Source organism: Mya arenaria, chromosome 13 (assembly GCF_026914265.1).
Source record: "Mya arenaria isolate MELC-2E11 chromosome 13, ASM2691426v1".
NCBI lineage: Eukaryota > Metazoa > Mollusca > Bivalvia > Myida > Myidae > Mya > Mya arenaria.
The window spans coordinates 48,257,194-48,269,567 of record NC_069134.1 but is presented as its reverse complement, the minus strand read 5'-3'; the positions used below and the strand labels follow the sequence as shown (position 1 = coordinate 48,269,567).

Here is a 12,374-nt window from a genome sequence, read left to right as displayed (position 1 = left end):
TAAATATTATTAAATATCATGATGATTTATTTACTTTTCAAATAAAAGTCTTAGAGAACATTTGTTTATGCTAACATTCTGACTGAGAAAGCATGAAAGCAGAAAAAAGATGGAAACCTGTTTCTTACATGACTGGACAGGTATGCTGAATATCACCATGCTAGAAATTCCATCTGGCAGTGCTTATGCCAGATAAGTTGAGCCCAGCAATGCACCACATAAACAACTAAATTATGTTATTTTCAATGAACATATCCGAATCCATCATTTTTAATGTTTAAACTTAAAACTTAAACTCAATTGTTACAGACTTTGCTTAAAAACTATGTCCCAAGAACATGAGCAGCATGGCTGGAAAATTGGCAAGTCTTGTAAGGCCCCCAAAAAAAAATACCTGTGTTTCCGGTACATGGCGAAAAAAAAAAAGGGTCGGTCGGGATTTTTTTTTTTTTTTTTTTTTTTTTTACAGTTTCCATTTCATGTAATTTTCTGTTGAATCAGATCAATTTGTTATATCTAAGCGTTTCATAATTTACAAAAAGTCGGAAAAGAACAGCATTGATTAATGTCTGAAATCATTTCCATACCTTCGACTACCGTATTTTCCCGCCAATTTTACCAATGAAATCTGGTGTTTTTTGTATACAATACTCGTTTATAAGTTGTGATCGGTTTTTAGAACAAATCCAGCACTTCAATTTCTACAAATCTGTGATAATGTTCTACCCAAACAGTCAATTATCAACTAAATTTGTTAATTTGCTTCATGGAAAATCGCCGATTTTCATGTCAACTGTGAGCTCCTTAAACTAGGCCTTCAAGTGGAGGAAGGTTAAAAATAGAACAAGTAAACACGGATATGGATTTATTTTACTTATCTTATTTTCGTACAATCAAAGTTTCATTCATATTTATAGTGAATTCAAACATTTCGGTCATTGTTATAAGATTCCCAGACGACGATTATTGATTATTATTTTTTTGATCATATGGTATTTTCTTACCAGCCTAGGCGAAATCCTGGCAATTAAATGGGATCATACGGTATCCGACTGACAGAATTAAATACAAACCATAGCCACGCGCCTTTGATATTATCACCGCTCTTGCTCTGACATCACAAATTGTACCGTTTGATCTGCAGCCGACACATTCCAATAAATGTGTCGTTAATTTTCGAAGGTTTTTGTTTGGATTTCAGTTGATGGGACTTATTAAAATAAGGCGAAATAAATAACCATTGATAATTGTGGATGAATTAATGTAACGATTAATGAAATGTGAATTGCAACCTGGCAGTTAGCCTGCATGAATTCGCAAAGCCTATTAATCGTAAGAAGCCTGCATGATATACGCAAAGCCTAATCGTAAAAAATGTAAGTTTTATTTTGGACATGAATAAATAACACCGCGAGCTATAATCCTAAATACTTCCATTTTAAAGACAGTAAAATATGTCTCTTGTGATTTACCACGTGTTTGGACCGTAAACATGCGTTTGCCAATTTGAAGATATCGGACAGGGTTCGCCGCCTCCGCCATTTTGATTTTCTGTTGACATAGTGTCTCGGTAATACATAATAAGGAATGAAAGTTTATTTTTCGGGGACATAGAAAGGAAAACAATGAAAATGATGACGATATATTTAAAGAAATAAATATTTTCTTACGATAGAATTTTTTTTTTTTTACTTTTATGTCTAAAAAAAGATTAGGGTCGGCGAGGAAAAAATCGGTCAGGTTACCAGAAGCACAAGTACACATTTCATCTTAAAAGTTTAAATAGCAATTTTATCATTTATTAGCTGCAGTATTGTACTATCTGGGAAAATGACCCAGGTTGACACATGGCAATTGATAATGCAGCAAATGTCACAGTTTGATAGTTATTGGTTATGAAATGTCATTTAGCCAATGAACATTATTCTGTCATTTCTGGGAGATCCTGAGATGTGGAAGAAAAGGGACAGAAAACATGACGGCTACATTCAACCAGATAATCCCACTGTCCTGAGAGGACTATAATCTCCTTATATCAGTACTGACTGTTGTAATATCTGTGTTTTTCAGGCGATCCCAACATGAAGCAGAATAGGGGACAGAAAACATGGGAGCTTCTACTGTCCTGATTGGACTGTAACCTCAATATCTTAGTACTTACTAGTGTAATACATTGTGTATTCCAGGCGATCCAGAGATGTAGAAGATAAGGGGAAGGAAAACATGGCGTCTAGCGACAACCAGATAATACCCCTATCGTGGGATGACCAGGTGTCAGCAGACAACACAAAAGTTATAACAGCTCGACAGCCACGAGGGGACCCATCCACTATGGTGCGTGTATTACTCTTGCCGTCTTCGGACATGGTGGGAAATTCCCAATTCATATAGTTGATGTGAAGTTGAAATAGCCTTATTTAAACATTTCTAACCATCAAACCTATAAAAGTTACTTAGTAGCTTTAGATAAACAAAATACCAAGAGTGGATAAATTCAATTATATATCTTGTAACTTGTTCAAACTTGTCTAGGAAACTGTATTTTATATTTGACAAAAAAACAGAAGAGTTAGTGTTGAATAGCTTTTTAGACTATCTGCGCATGCGCTCCAGTAGTCTTAAGACCGCAAACTCCAAAGAACTACTTCTTTTCATGTCGTTTTAACCCATTTTTTTGTCTCAATGCGCTTTATTTTTAGCAGAAGGATGTCGAAACCATAAAAATAGATTAGTTGTATTGCGGTCCGAGTATGAGTTCATGCTTGTTCGGCTATTTCCGCGCTTCATTACTGTTTCCCGGCGTTTTATTTTTAGCAGAATATAATTTTTAGAACTCTATATTTATCAGATTAATCAGGGGCAAAATAATGGAGGCTCTGGCAGGAAGATAACATAATGATATTCACTCTGAGTTTAGCCCAAGATGTTCCAGAAATTATTACTGACCGCAAGTGTCATATCCTGCAGGGTTTGTTATTATAACCTGACGTGACCTTGAAGCACGCTTATTTGTAATGGTGTATATTTGATATTACTTTTATGAGATAAGAAACAAAAATGAGTGTCTGAATGTCAAAATAGTTGCTAATGCTTCAAATACTCTGATTTGCCTGCTATAGTGTTTGTTTCATCGCCCAATGTTGGCACAAGCGCTTTTGACCCTCTTGACCTTTCACTTTTATATATGTGCCCTTCATCCATTCCTATTGTTCAAATAAAATTTGCAACTCTCACATATTTGCCCGCAGATAGTCTTTCAGCGCATTTGCGCTTTGATTATTGAAGTACATGCTAGATCTAAACTACTGCATATTTAATAGAGCTGTAACAGGCTTTTGAAAATACTCTCGAGTTATTCCTGTAAACAATACTGGGTCGGGTATTAGTTTAGGGTAGCCTTTTTATTCCATGAAGCTTAAAATTTCAAACATGCAAAGAAATTTGCAGATATAATTTTTATGTTCTTGATCCGTTTGTCATATGTTTGAGCACAAATGCCAATAATAACAGCACTAGAACCTTCATTATGGTTATTTTTTGGCTTTATCAGTGGAAGTGGCAATTCATTAACAATCCTGGTTGTGTATTAAGTCTGCAAAATTGATGAATTGTACAAGATAGTCTAGACATCTAATTTGAAAAACATCATCCATATATTTGATTGGATTAAAAACATGTCTGAAAGTAGAACTTAAAAAAACTCCATTGCAAAGCTCACTTGTAACCAATGTGCTTGTGGGAACTGAGTTGTTAAAATGTTACTCTTTCTAATTCTACAACTCTAGACCTATATATGTTTAGTTCTTTGAACTGTTAAAGATATAATGATCAACAGTTTTACTTAGTACTTGTTAGAAATATGTCCAAAATCCAATTCTCTATTCATTTTTTGGTGAATTTAAACTGTCACAATTTTAAGTTGTTATAATGCTTTAGAGAAATAATATGTTCTCTTTGATCAAGACTTGACTCAAAATTACCTGACTTGAAGAAAAAAATGGCTTGACTCAAAAAAGACATCAGACTGGAAAGTGTTATTCATATATGGTTTAATATAGCTGTCTTTGTATTCAGCTTAAATAATTAGTACCATATGAATAAAATTGTCTGATTTCAGAATCTGAATGAGACACGCCCAGTAGTGTTTACAAAGCTTCTACCTGACGACCTGACATCTGCCTCCTTGAATAACAGAATGGGCAAGCAGGATTCCAAGTTCAAGGTCAAACAGCGAAGGAAAAACAAACCTGGCATGGACGGAAGGGAACAGGAAAATAAGGTTACCGTGGTAACCATTGATGCCAGGTCGGAGGAGGAGGAGAAAAAGATTGAGAAAATGACGGTGGACGATGTGATTAAACAGAATTGTGCGGGGAAAAATGTGGAGAAACAAAATGGCCACCATGAAGAAGGGGAGAAACATTCTGTAACATTCAGTTTCCCTGACAATGACCCTCTCCAGGATGGTCTCTATAGTCAGAGTAAAGTAAGCATTACAGATTCCTATTCTAGCGGAATGAGTGATCAGAAACACCCTATGGTAAAACCCACACAGCCGACGTTTGGTACAAAAAACAAGGAAGTTGACTTGGACATTATTGGTTCTCTAAGTGTGCCAAATGGTCAGAGACCGCTTTCAAGTGAGATGGAACAGCCTGGGAGTCTGTTTGGAAGTAGGACTAATTTTGTCCCCCGGCCAGTTGTGGGCAGGTCTGGCAGTGCTCGAAGCACTCTTAGTGGCATGAAATCTGCCAAGTCTACAACACAACGACCCCTAGTATCTAATTCACTCATAAACGTTGGTAATCAGAGCTATAGGCAAAATGATACGGAATATATTCAAATTTCCCATCCAGTTAAAAATCCAAACCCTGCTCAATTAAAGAGACAACAACATGACGCGATGGGGCTTGGACATACTAGTGAGGGAACCAGACAGACTAGAACAAGTTCAGGAATTCGAGAACCTGTGCCGTCCCCTGAATTAGAAAACTATGAGGACTTTGAAACCAAGATGGACCCGACCCCTCCGATGGTGGAAATCAAGCCTGTGTCTAAGGCGGCGACCCCGGCCCTGTCAATAAGCATCCCGACTGCGGACTACACTGATTCTGCTATGAATTCTCCAACTCGTAAACAATCCGGAAGCCCTGAATCATCTCCCCAAATGCGAAGGGCAAAGGATATGAGAGATGAACAGATTGATCAAATTACGTCGCTACTTGTTGATGCTATCATAGGGCCCAATGACCAGCCAGAGTCCTAGCTCAGCCTTAACAATACATATAAGTAGTATTGCTGTTATGAAATGCATTTTTTAGCTCTACTATTCGAAGAATAAGGAGAGCTATACTATTCACCCAAGCGTCGGCATCTGCGTTGGCGTTGGGGTCACCCCTTGGTTAAGGTTTTGCGTGCAAGCACACATAGGTTAATATCTCAGCAACTACTGGAGGTATTGCATTGAGACTTTATACAATGGTACTCAACCATCCAACCTACTTAATTAACCAAGTAAGATAACTCTACTTTGCATTTAATGCAAATAATGGCCCCTTTTTTATTCGACATGGAAATTCTGGTTAAGGTTTTGCATGTAACCACTTTTAAGTCAATACCTCAGCGAATACATCATGTATTGCATTGAAACTTTACACAAAGGCTCCCAACCATTTAACATTCTTATTTAATCAAGTAAGATAACTCTATCTTTCATATTATATCATTTTTGCCCCCTTTCTTATGCGACTTAGAAATTCTGGTTAAGGTCTTGCATGTTAGCACACATAGGATAATATCTCAGCAACTACTTGATGTATTGCATTGAGACTTTTTACAATGGTGTTCAACCACCCAACCTAATTGAAAAACCAAGTTAGATAACTGTGTTTTGCAAATAATGGCCCTTTATTATTACACTTAAAAATTCTGGTTAAAATTTTGCATGTAACCACATTTATGTTAATATCTCTGCACATCATGTATTGCATTGAAATCTAATCTAACAGTGATCCATGCATGTTTCGTCAAAACTTTTCAATCCTTACACTGAAAAGCGGCGGAATAGTCGAGCGTGCTGTCTCTGTGACAGCTCTTGTTTATTTATTTGTAATAAGAACTGCATTTCATTTAGCATTTTAACTCGTGCTCTGATATAAGAAATGCATTTCAATTCATGGTGTGTAATTAGAAGTCTTCTCTAAGGCTTTTGGGCACAGGGTTTATGATGGTGGTTGGCCCTAAGTTACCACTTTCTTCCTTAACATACAAGGCAGAGCTACTAAGTCAGTCAATATAGTAAAGAAATAGTTTCTTCACACACAAAATGAGTTATTGAAATTAATGAAAAAACACACATGCGCTTAAGTTATTAAGGGCGAGGTTCAATAACCAGTGCAGGATGTAAGTGAATAGTGCTGTAATTTACCTGCATCCTAGTTATTGAATGGTTGAGCCCTGCCTTCTTGTTACCGTTCCAATATAGGAGAATTAGGAGTAAATGTATTTATGAAAACACAGGAGACACTCTCAACACGGTACAAGGTTGACATAAAGAGAATGATGTAAATTGCAAAGATAGAATGGAATAACATGCACATTGGTATGCTCTGTTCTTAGAAATCAAATATTTGGACGAATACTGAATCACATTGAAGCATATATAATCTTCATATGAAGCATTTTAAATGCATATTACTGTGCCAAGACATATCATATTTTATTATAAATGATTACATACTTGTGTGTTTTAAACAAGGTACATGTACCTAAATGTATTTATTAAAAATGGTACTAATGAGAAAATCCCTTTATTGTAAACCCTTTAGGAAGTGCAGCATCATATTTTCACACATTAGGCCATCTTATCAAAGGGCACGTGACAAAGATCAAGAAAATTGTTGGTAAAACTTGTAAGTAATAAATAAGGTCCACTTGTCGAGGTATTATGAAGAATACCACTGTAGGTTTGAGTTATAAATCAAATGGAAGCTTTATGTTCCAAATTCAAATGTACCTTTCCAGGTAACCTATTTTGTTTCAAAAGATATCCCTCTTCAACCAAGACAAAACTGTTTCGGAAAAAAAAAATCGTTGATAAGATGGCATCACTACAATTTTCTTTAACATATTCACGAATGTATGTAGAAGAGTGTTTACATTTGTTTGAGATTATGTGATATGTTAAATTCAAGCATTTATTTTTCATAAAGGTGCATTTATATCAGATGTTAGTTATTTTATTTGTTTTAGTTCATTTTACATTATTTACATGCAAATGTGCAGATTTGAGGTCTATTAAGATCAAATATTGAGGAGACTGCATTATTAACATTTTGCATCATGGATTCATTTTTGTGTTTTTCATTACGCAAAATTTGCACACATGTATTTTGATTTTGTGTGGAACACTAATCATTTTGGCCATCTTATCATCGACAAAATGTTCTGTAGATGCAGTTATGTTATGGAGATAAATGAAATTTATTAAATTAAACAGCAACACCAGCAAAAAGGTATTGGTTGGTAAATATTCATTCAACCTGTGGACAAAATACTTTATACAATATATATGCTTAAAAATAACTAAGTGTTGATTTATATAAAAAAATATTTTCAGATATATTTCAAAGCAACAATAATTGCATGCGTTTTGGGCACAAAAGATTGGAAAGATGATACTTTCATCTTTACAGTCGAAACTGATGACCTCATAACTGTTTATCATGTTGTTTTTAAAGGAGCATAACTGTGATAGTTCAGTTGTTTTTACGCTTGTCTGTTGTTGTTTTCAAAATTATACTAAGACAAAAAGTTATGGTGTTCCCATTAGAAATTGTTAAGTTGGTCCCATGCGGTATTGTTAAGGTTTTCTCATGAGTTATTGTTAAGTTACTAGACAGGTTTAACTCCTAATTTTATTTGAAGTTACTGTTATATTGCTCTGAGCCCTCGAACCTTATGTAACAAGGCCCATAACTTGAACATAATTATATTCCATCTTAAAGAGAGAGATATGAATGAGTGTTGGTAGCCCTTTGCAGTGATCTTGTCCAAATGGCATATGGCAGTTGCCTGGGAGATAAAATAATAAATAATAAAAGCAGACATCATGTTTTTTTGCAACACAGGAATTTGTATTAATTTAATTTTGTAACAGAACTACCATAGTATTCATCAAACCTGACTAAAGGGTTATTCAATGGTAAATTATTTATTTGATGTAGGGGAGTATCAATGACATCTTGATTCAATATTTAATAAGTGGAACAAAACATATCTTTATTTGCCATCTGATGGCTAGAGTTTTATTTGAATATATTTATAGTGTACGAAATAAGCTTTGAAAGAAATATAGAAATGTAATTCAAGCAATATGATTTGTTAAAGAACATGCCATCACTTAAGGTGTTTATTCAACTTGCGCATCCATAAATATGTAGCTAGATGCTTTTTTAGTTTCTGTTTAATTTTGTTTTCAATTATAAACAGAAATAATATTATAATAATTGTATAGGATCATGTCTCTTGTAAGATGAGTGGAGTCGTCTGTAATAAATGAGATACTGACAATGGAATTCTGTAATACATTCAAAATAGGAATTATGTTTTTATTCAATTTAATCTCCAGTTTAAGAATATAACATAATTCATTACTAATGGAAAGTGTGTATTACCTATTTTAATTGCCAATAAAATGAAATTGAAACTAATAATTCTTCAAATTCATTTATACAGAACTGATATAAAACAGTATACATACCTATTTTATGTATTTTCAGATTTTAAAAAATAGTTACAGATTTGATATTTTAAGAAGAAAAAAATGTATGTATTGTTGTAAACATGGCAAACAATGTTTGTGCATAATTAGACATTCTTTATTTTAAATGAGTACTTTTCCATTACTGCCAAATATTGTACTCTTAGTGAAATCACCATTTTCACTTATTTTATATACATGTAGTACTGTTGTTTTATTTGATTTTTGTAACAGAATTTATTTTCATTGTTTTGAACAGATAAATAAATGATTTTAAACTCACTTATGTCCTTGGTTTATTTTTACAACTAATAGAATGCATAGAACATGTTGGATAAACACTCAGGTGACAAGGACGAAAATAAAGAACAGGGGTACCAAGATTGCCCTTATATATCTATCATTAATTTAAGTCAAAGTTTATAAAAAAACACATCAAAGTTTTGCTAAAACATTTGGTAAAATCTGTGAACAGTAGCAATCCTAGTACCAGGAGAAACTTATTTGAATTTATCAAGGTCTGCCCGCGCCTATTGGCTGCATTATGGCTTGACCCTGTGTAAGTGACAGGAGATAGAAGTGGCTGCATGCAATTCGCACTCAAAAAATATAAGAATACTTGAAGAAACAGAGTGAGATATGAAAGATCCGGGTCCGATACCCTATCTCTTCACTAAAGAGACCCCTTGGTTCTTTATCGTGCTCGGCAAAGCACCGATACACGAGATAAAACCACAGTACTACCCTTAGCCGCGCGCTAGGCAGGGGTGCTACTGGTACAATAATTTAATGATTTTTCGGTTTGACACGGCCGGGGTTTTATCCCCCCCCTCCCCTCCGCCCCGCAAGCAAACACTCTACAACTGAGCTATCATGGCGGAACGAAACACGTTAAGGCCTAGCTTTGATATATTGCTCGCCATACCCCCAAATCCTGGTTATTGCACTGTATGTGTATTTGACCCTGCTTTAATGGCCCTAAGACATTACACAGGAAATCAGGCATCCTGTTGTGAAACACGAGAGCAATGAATGGGATGCACAGGTGGGTATTAATATGCCAGACATTCCATTTACCAGGCCTGTTAGTCAACTGTGTCGATACCTTCAACCTGGTGACATGGATGGATTTTTCGTTGCTTTGGCTTCAGAAATCAGAAAGAAGGTCAAAAGGTCTCGGTCAAGGCCATCTAAAGATAATTTTGAAAATTGTTTGCAATGTTTACAGTGCAATGCTTAAGAATGATCAAATTGAAAATATAGTTCAAACGGAAAAGGTCAAGATTACACAGTGACAATATTTGTTTGAAAAATTGAACTCAAGTATCTTCAAGTCGATGTCATCCAAGGAAAAACAAATTTGCAAAACCGTACAAGAGTCCAATTTCCAGATATCATGCTGTAGCTTCAAAAATATTTTTTTAGGTCGAATAGTTTTAGCAAAGGTCTCCCTCTGTGCATATTTATGCATTACCCACAGTTCTGAAGAACTGTACATACTGTCAACATTTCATTTCTAAAGCTTAGAAATTAGAAAGCATAATTATCATCAAAGGTAAGGATTTTTAAACCCATGCACATGGTCCAACTTTCAATGCTTTAATTCATAATTCACATCCAAATTTGAGAATTGATATCTTTAACAAAATAGTCAAAACAAAGGTGTAGGTATGAGTTAGTGAAATATAGGCACAAATGGAAGATATCCAAGACCTTTTTTAACCATTGCCCAATAAACATGAACCTCAATGGAAGTAGGAAGAATGTGTTTGTTAATACCAGCCTGAACAAATCTAGTAATAAAGCAAAATTAATGATCAGATATTGATGTTTATTCAGATGTGTTACATTTAACACAACACATAGTCAATCCTATGTGGAAAACCATCCCCCGATTTTTTTCTCTCAAATTTTTTTTTCGTATAAACCTGAAAAGCATACTAATAGACCAATGTATAACAAAATGTTGTGGCTCCAATGTCTGCCCGCTTTGTGAGTGTCTTTTGGGCTTTGATCATTGGGCCTTAACACTATATTTAATTGTTTGCTTGCAGGGCTTGTCCTGTAGTTTCCATTGTTATTGTGAAAATACATTTTTGAGATAATTAAGCCACCATTTGTCACACGTTTTTTTTGTAAAACATCTTATTACGATATTCAAAATGGGTAATAACGTCATCTCATGATAGCAAAAAACCCATTGTATTTTTAAACTTTATTTGGACTTACCATTGACGTCCAAATGTATGCTTTAAAAACACTTAAAAATCGTGCTAGATCATAATTCAGTCAATTATTAAGAAGAGTTTTATAAATATGTGTATAAATGCAATTACACTATTTTTGTCATACGAGGCAAAACATCAATCAACAAAAACCTCGGATATACAGCATCTAAAATACATAATTATATATTTATACCCAGTATAGAGGCAGATTCTGCGACGTTTGATCGAAATCCATTTGAATGTAACTCAATCTTAATTGATGTATGAAGTAATTATTCAAACTTCTGTGAATTTAGCACAGCCAATGTTCTCCTAAATTTAGCATTTGTAGACGAATTGACTAAAAGGAAAAGCTTCGAGCCTTTCCTATGCACTAATCTAATGCTGAGATACAAATAACAATCGAATAATGTCAGCCATGTTTTTAGGTAATTTGGAGCGATGTACCAACGGCAAGAAATGATATCATTTGAATAAGACTCACTCGAGTAACGATATGCCCAATTCACCGAAAACGGAAGCTAAACATACATTCTATATGGTTTACTACAGGGAACGACGACGTACTCGACGATGACGGCAATGCACACAAGGCTATGCCAATACCTCGACGTTTTGTCGTCGAAAACCCCCAGACGAATGGACAAGAGTAATTATTACCAGTCTAAACTTTCCAAGCTTATCAAATAGTTCTTATAGGAATGTTAGAAAGGCACGGGTTCGTTTTTAGTCTTTATTGCACTGTTTCAGTTACATAAACATTTAGTTCCAATAGTTCAAATAAACGTAATCCGTATAATATAAGAGAGAGAACACGTTCTGAAAATAGAAAAGAGTAACAATACTTATTACAATACATATATAACTGTTCTTGTAATATAAACATAAAGTAGTGAACAATGAATATATGCGTTACTTAAATATGACATTACACATACGTCAAGTAATTGTCTAGTGGCGTTAAAATGACATTACACATACAATGTACATATACAATAAACAAACATGTACAAAACAGTTTACATCAATCACCTACCAAGTCTGAGGGACTGAACTCCACACTGTCAATCATACATCTCTCGGGTGAATGCAGTTCATGCTGGTTATAACTGAAAACCCCAAACCATGAATGCAATATTAAATGTAAAGAACAATTAGCAGATTATGCTATATTGAAACCAATCCTCAAAAGTCTAATACCACGAAAATACATAATTCAGCCTGACAAATCTACCAAATGCATGATTACATTTCCAACACATTGCAAACACCAATAGAATAGTTAAAAGATCAAATGCAACCAATACTGACCATAATAGTTTTCCTTTACCTCGACCAAATCAAATTAAAAGCTTCCAGAACTTCTCAAACGTTTTCAACAATGG

At 34.6% G+C, this 12,374-nt stretch overlaps 1 protein-coding gene and 1 long non-coding RNA gene across 6 annotated transcripts in view; one reads left to right on the top strand and one right to left on the bottom strand.

Annotated features, from left to right (window-relative positions):
* The window catches only part of LOC128214591 (uncharacterized), a 42,371-nt gene extending 33,338 nt beyond the window's left edge, over nt 1-9,033 (top strand). For all 5 annotated transcript variants that reach the window (XM_052921150.1, XM_052921151.1, XM_052921147.1 and 2 more), the window contains 2 exons: nt 2,187-2,334; nt 4,118-9,033. In XM_052921150.1, the coding sequence (XP_052777110.1) occupies nt 2,187-2,334; nt 4,118-5,266 (1,297 nt within the window). In that variant the 3' untranslated portion in view covers nt 5,267-9,033. The remainder of the gene's footprint in view (nt 1-2,186; nt 2,335-4,117) is intronic.
* Nucleotides 9,034-11,729: 2,696 nt separating this feature from the next.
* Nucleotides 11,730-12,374, bottom strand: LOC128213449 (uncharacterized). Its single transcript, XR_008257730.1, has 3 exons — nt 12,301-12,374; nt 12,026-12,098; nt 11,730-11,808 (listed from the first exon to the last, which is right to left on the bottom strand). It is a non-coding gene; the product is annotated as an uncharacterized LOC128213449 (long non-coding RNA).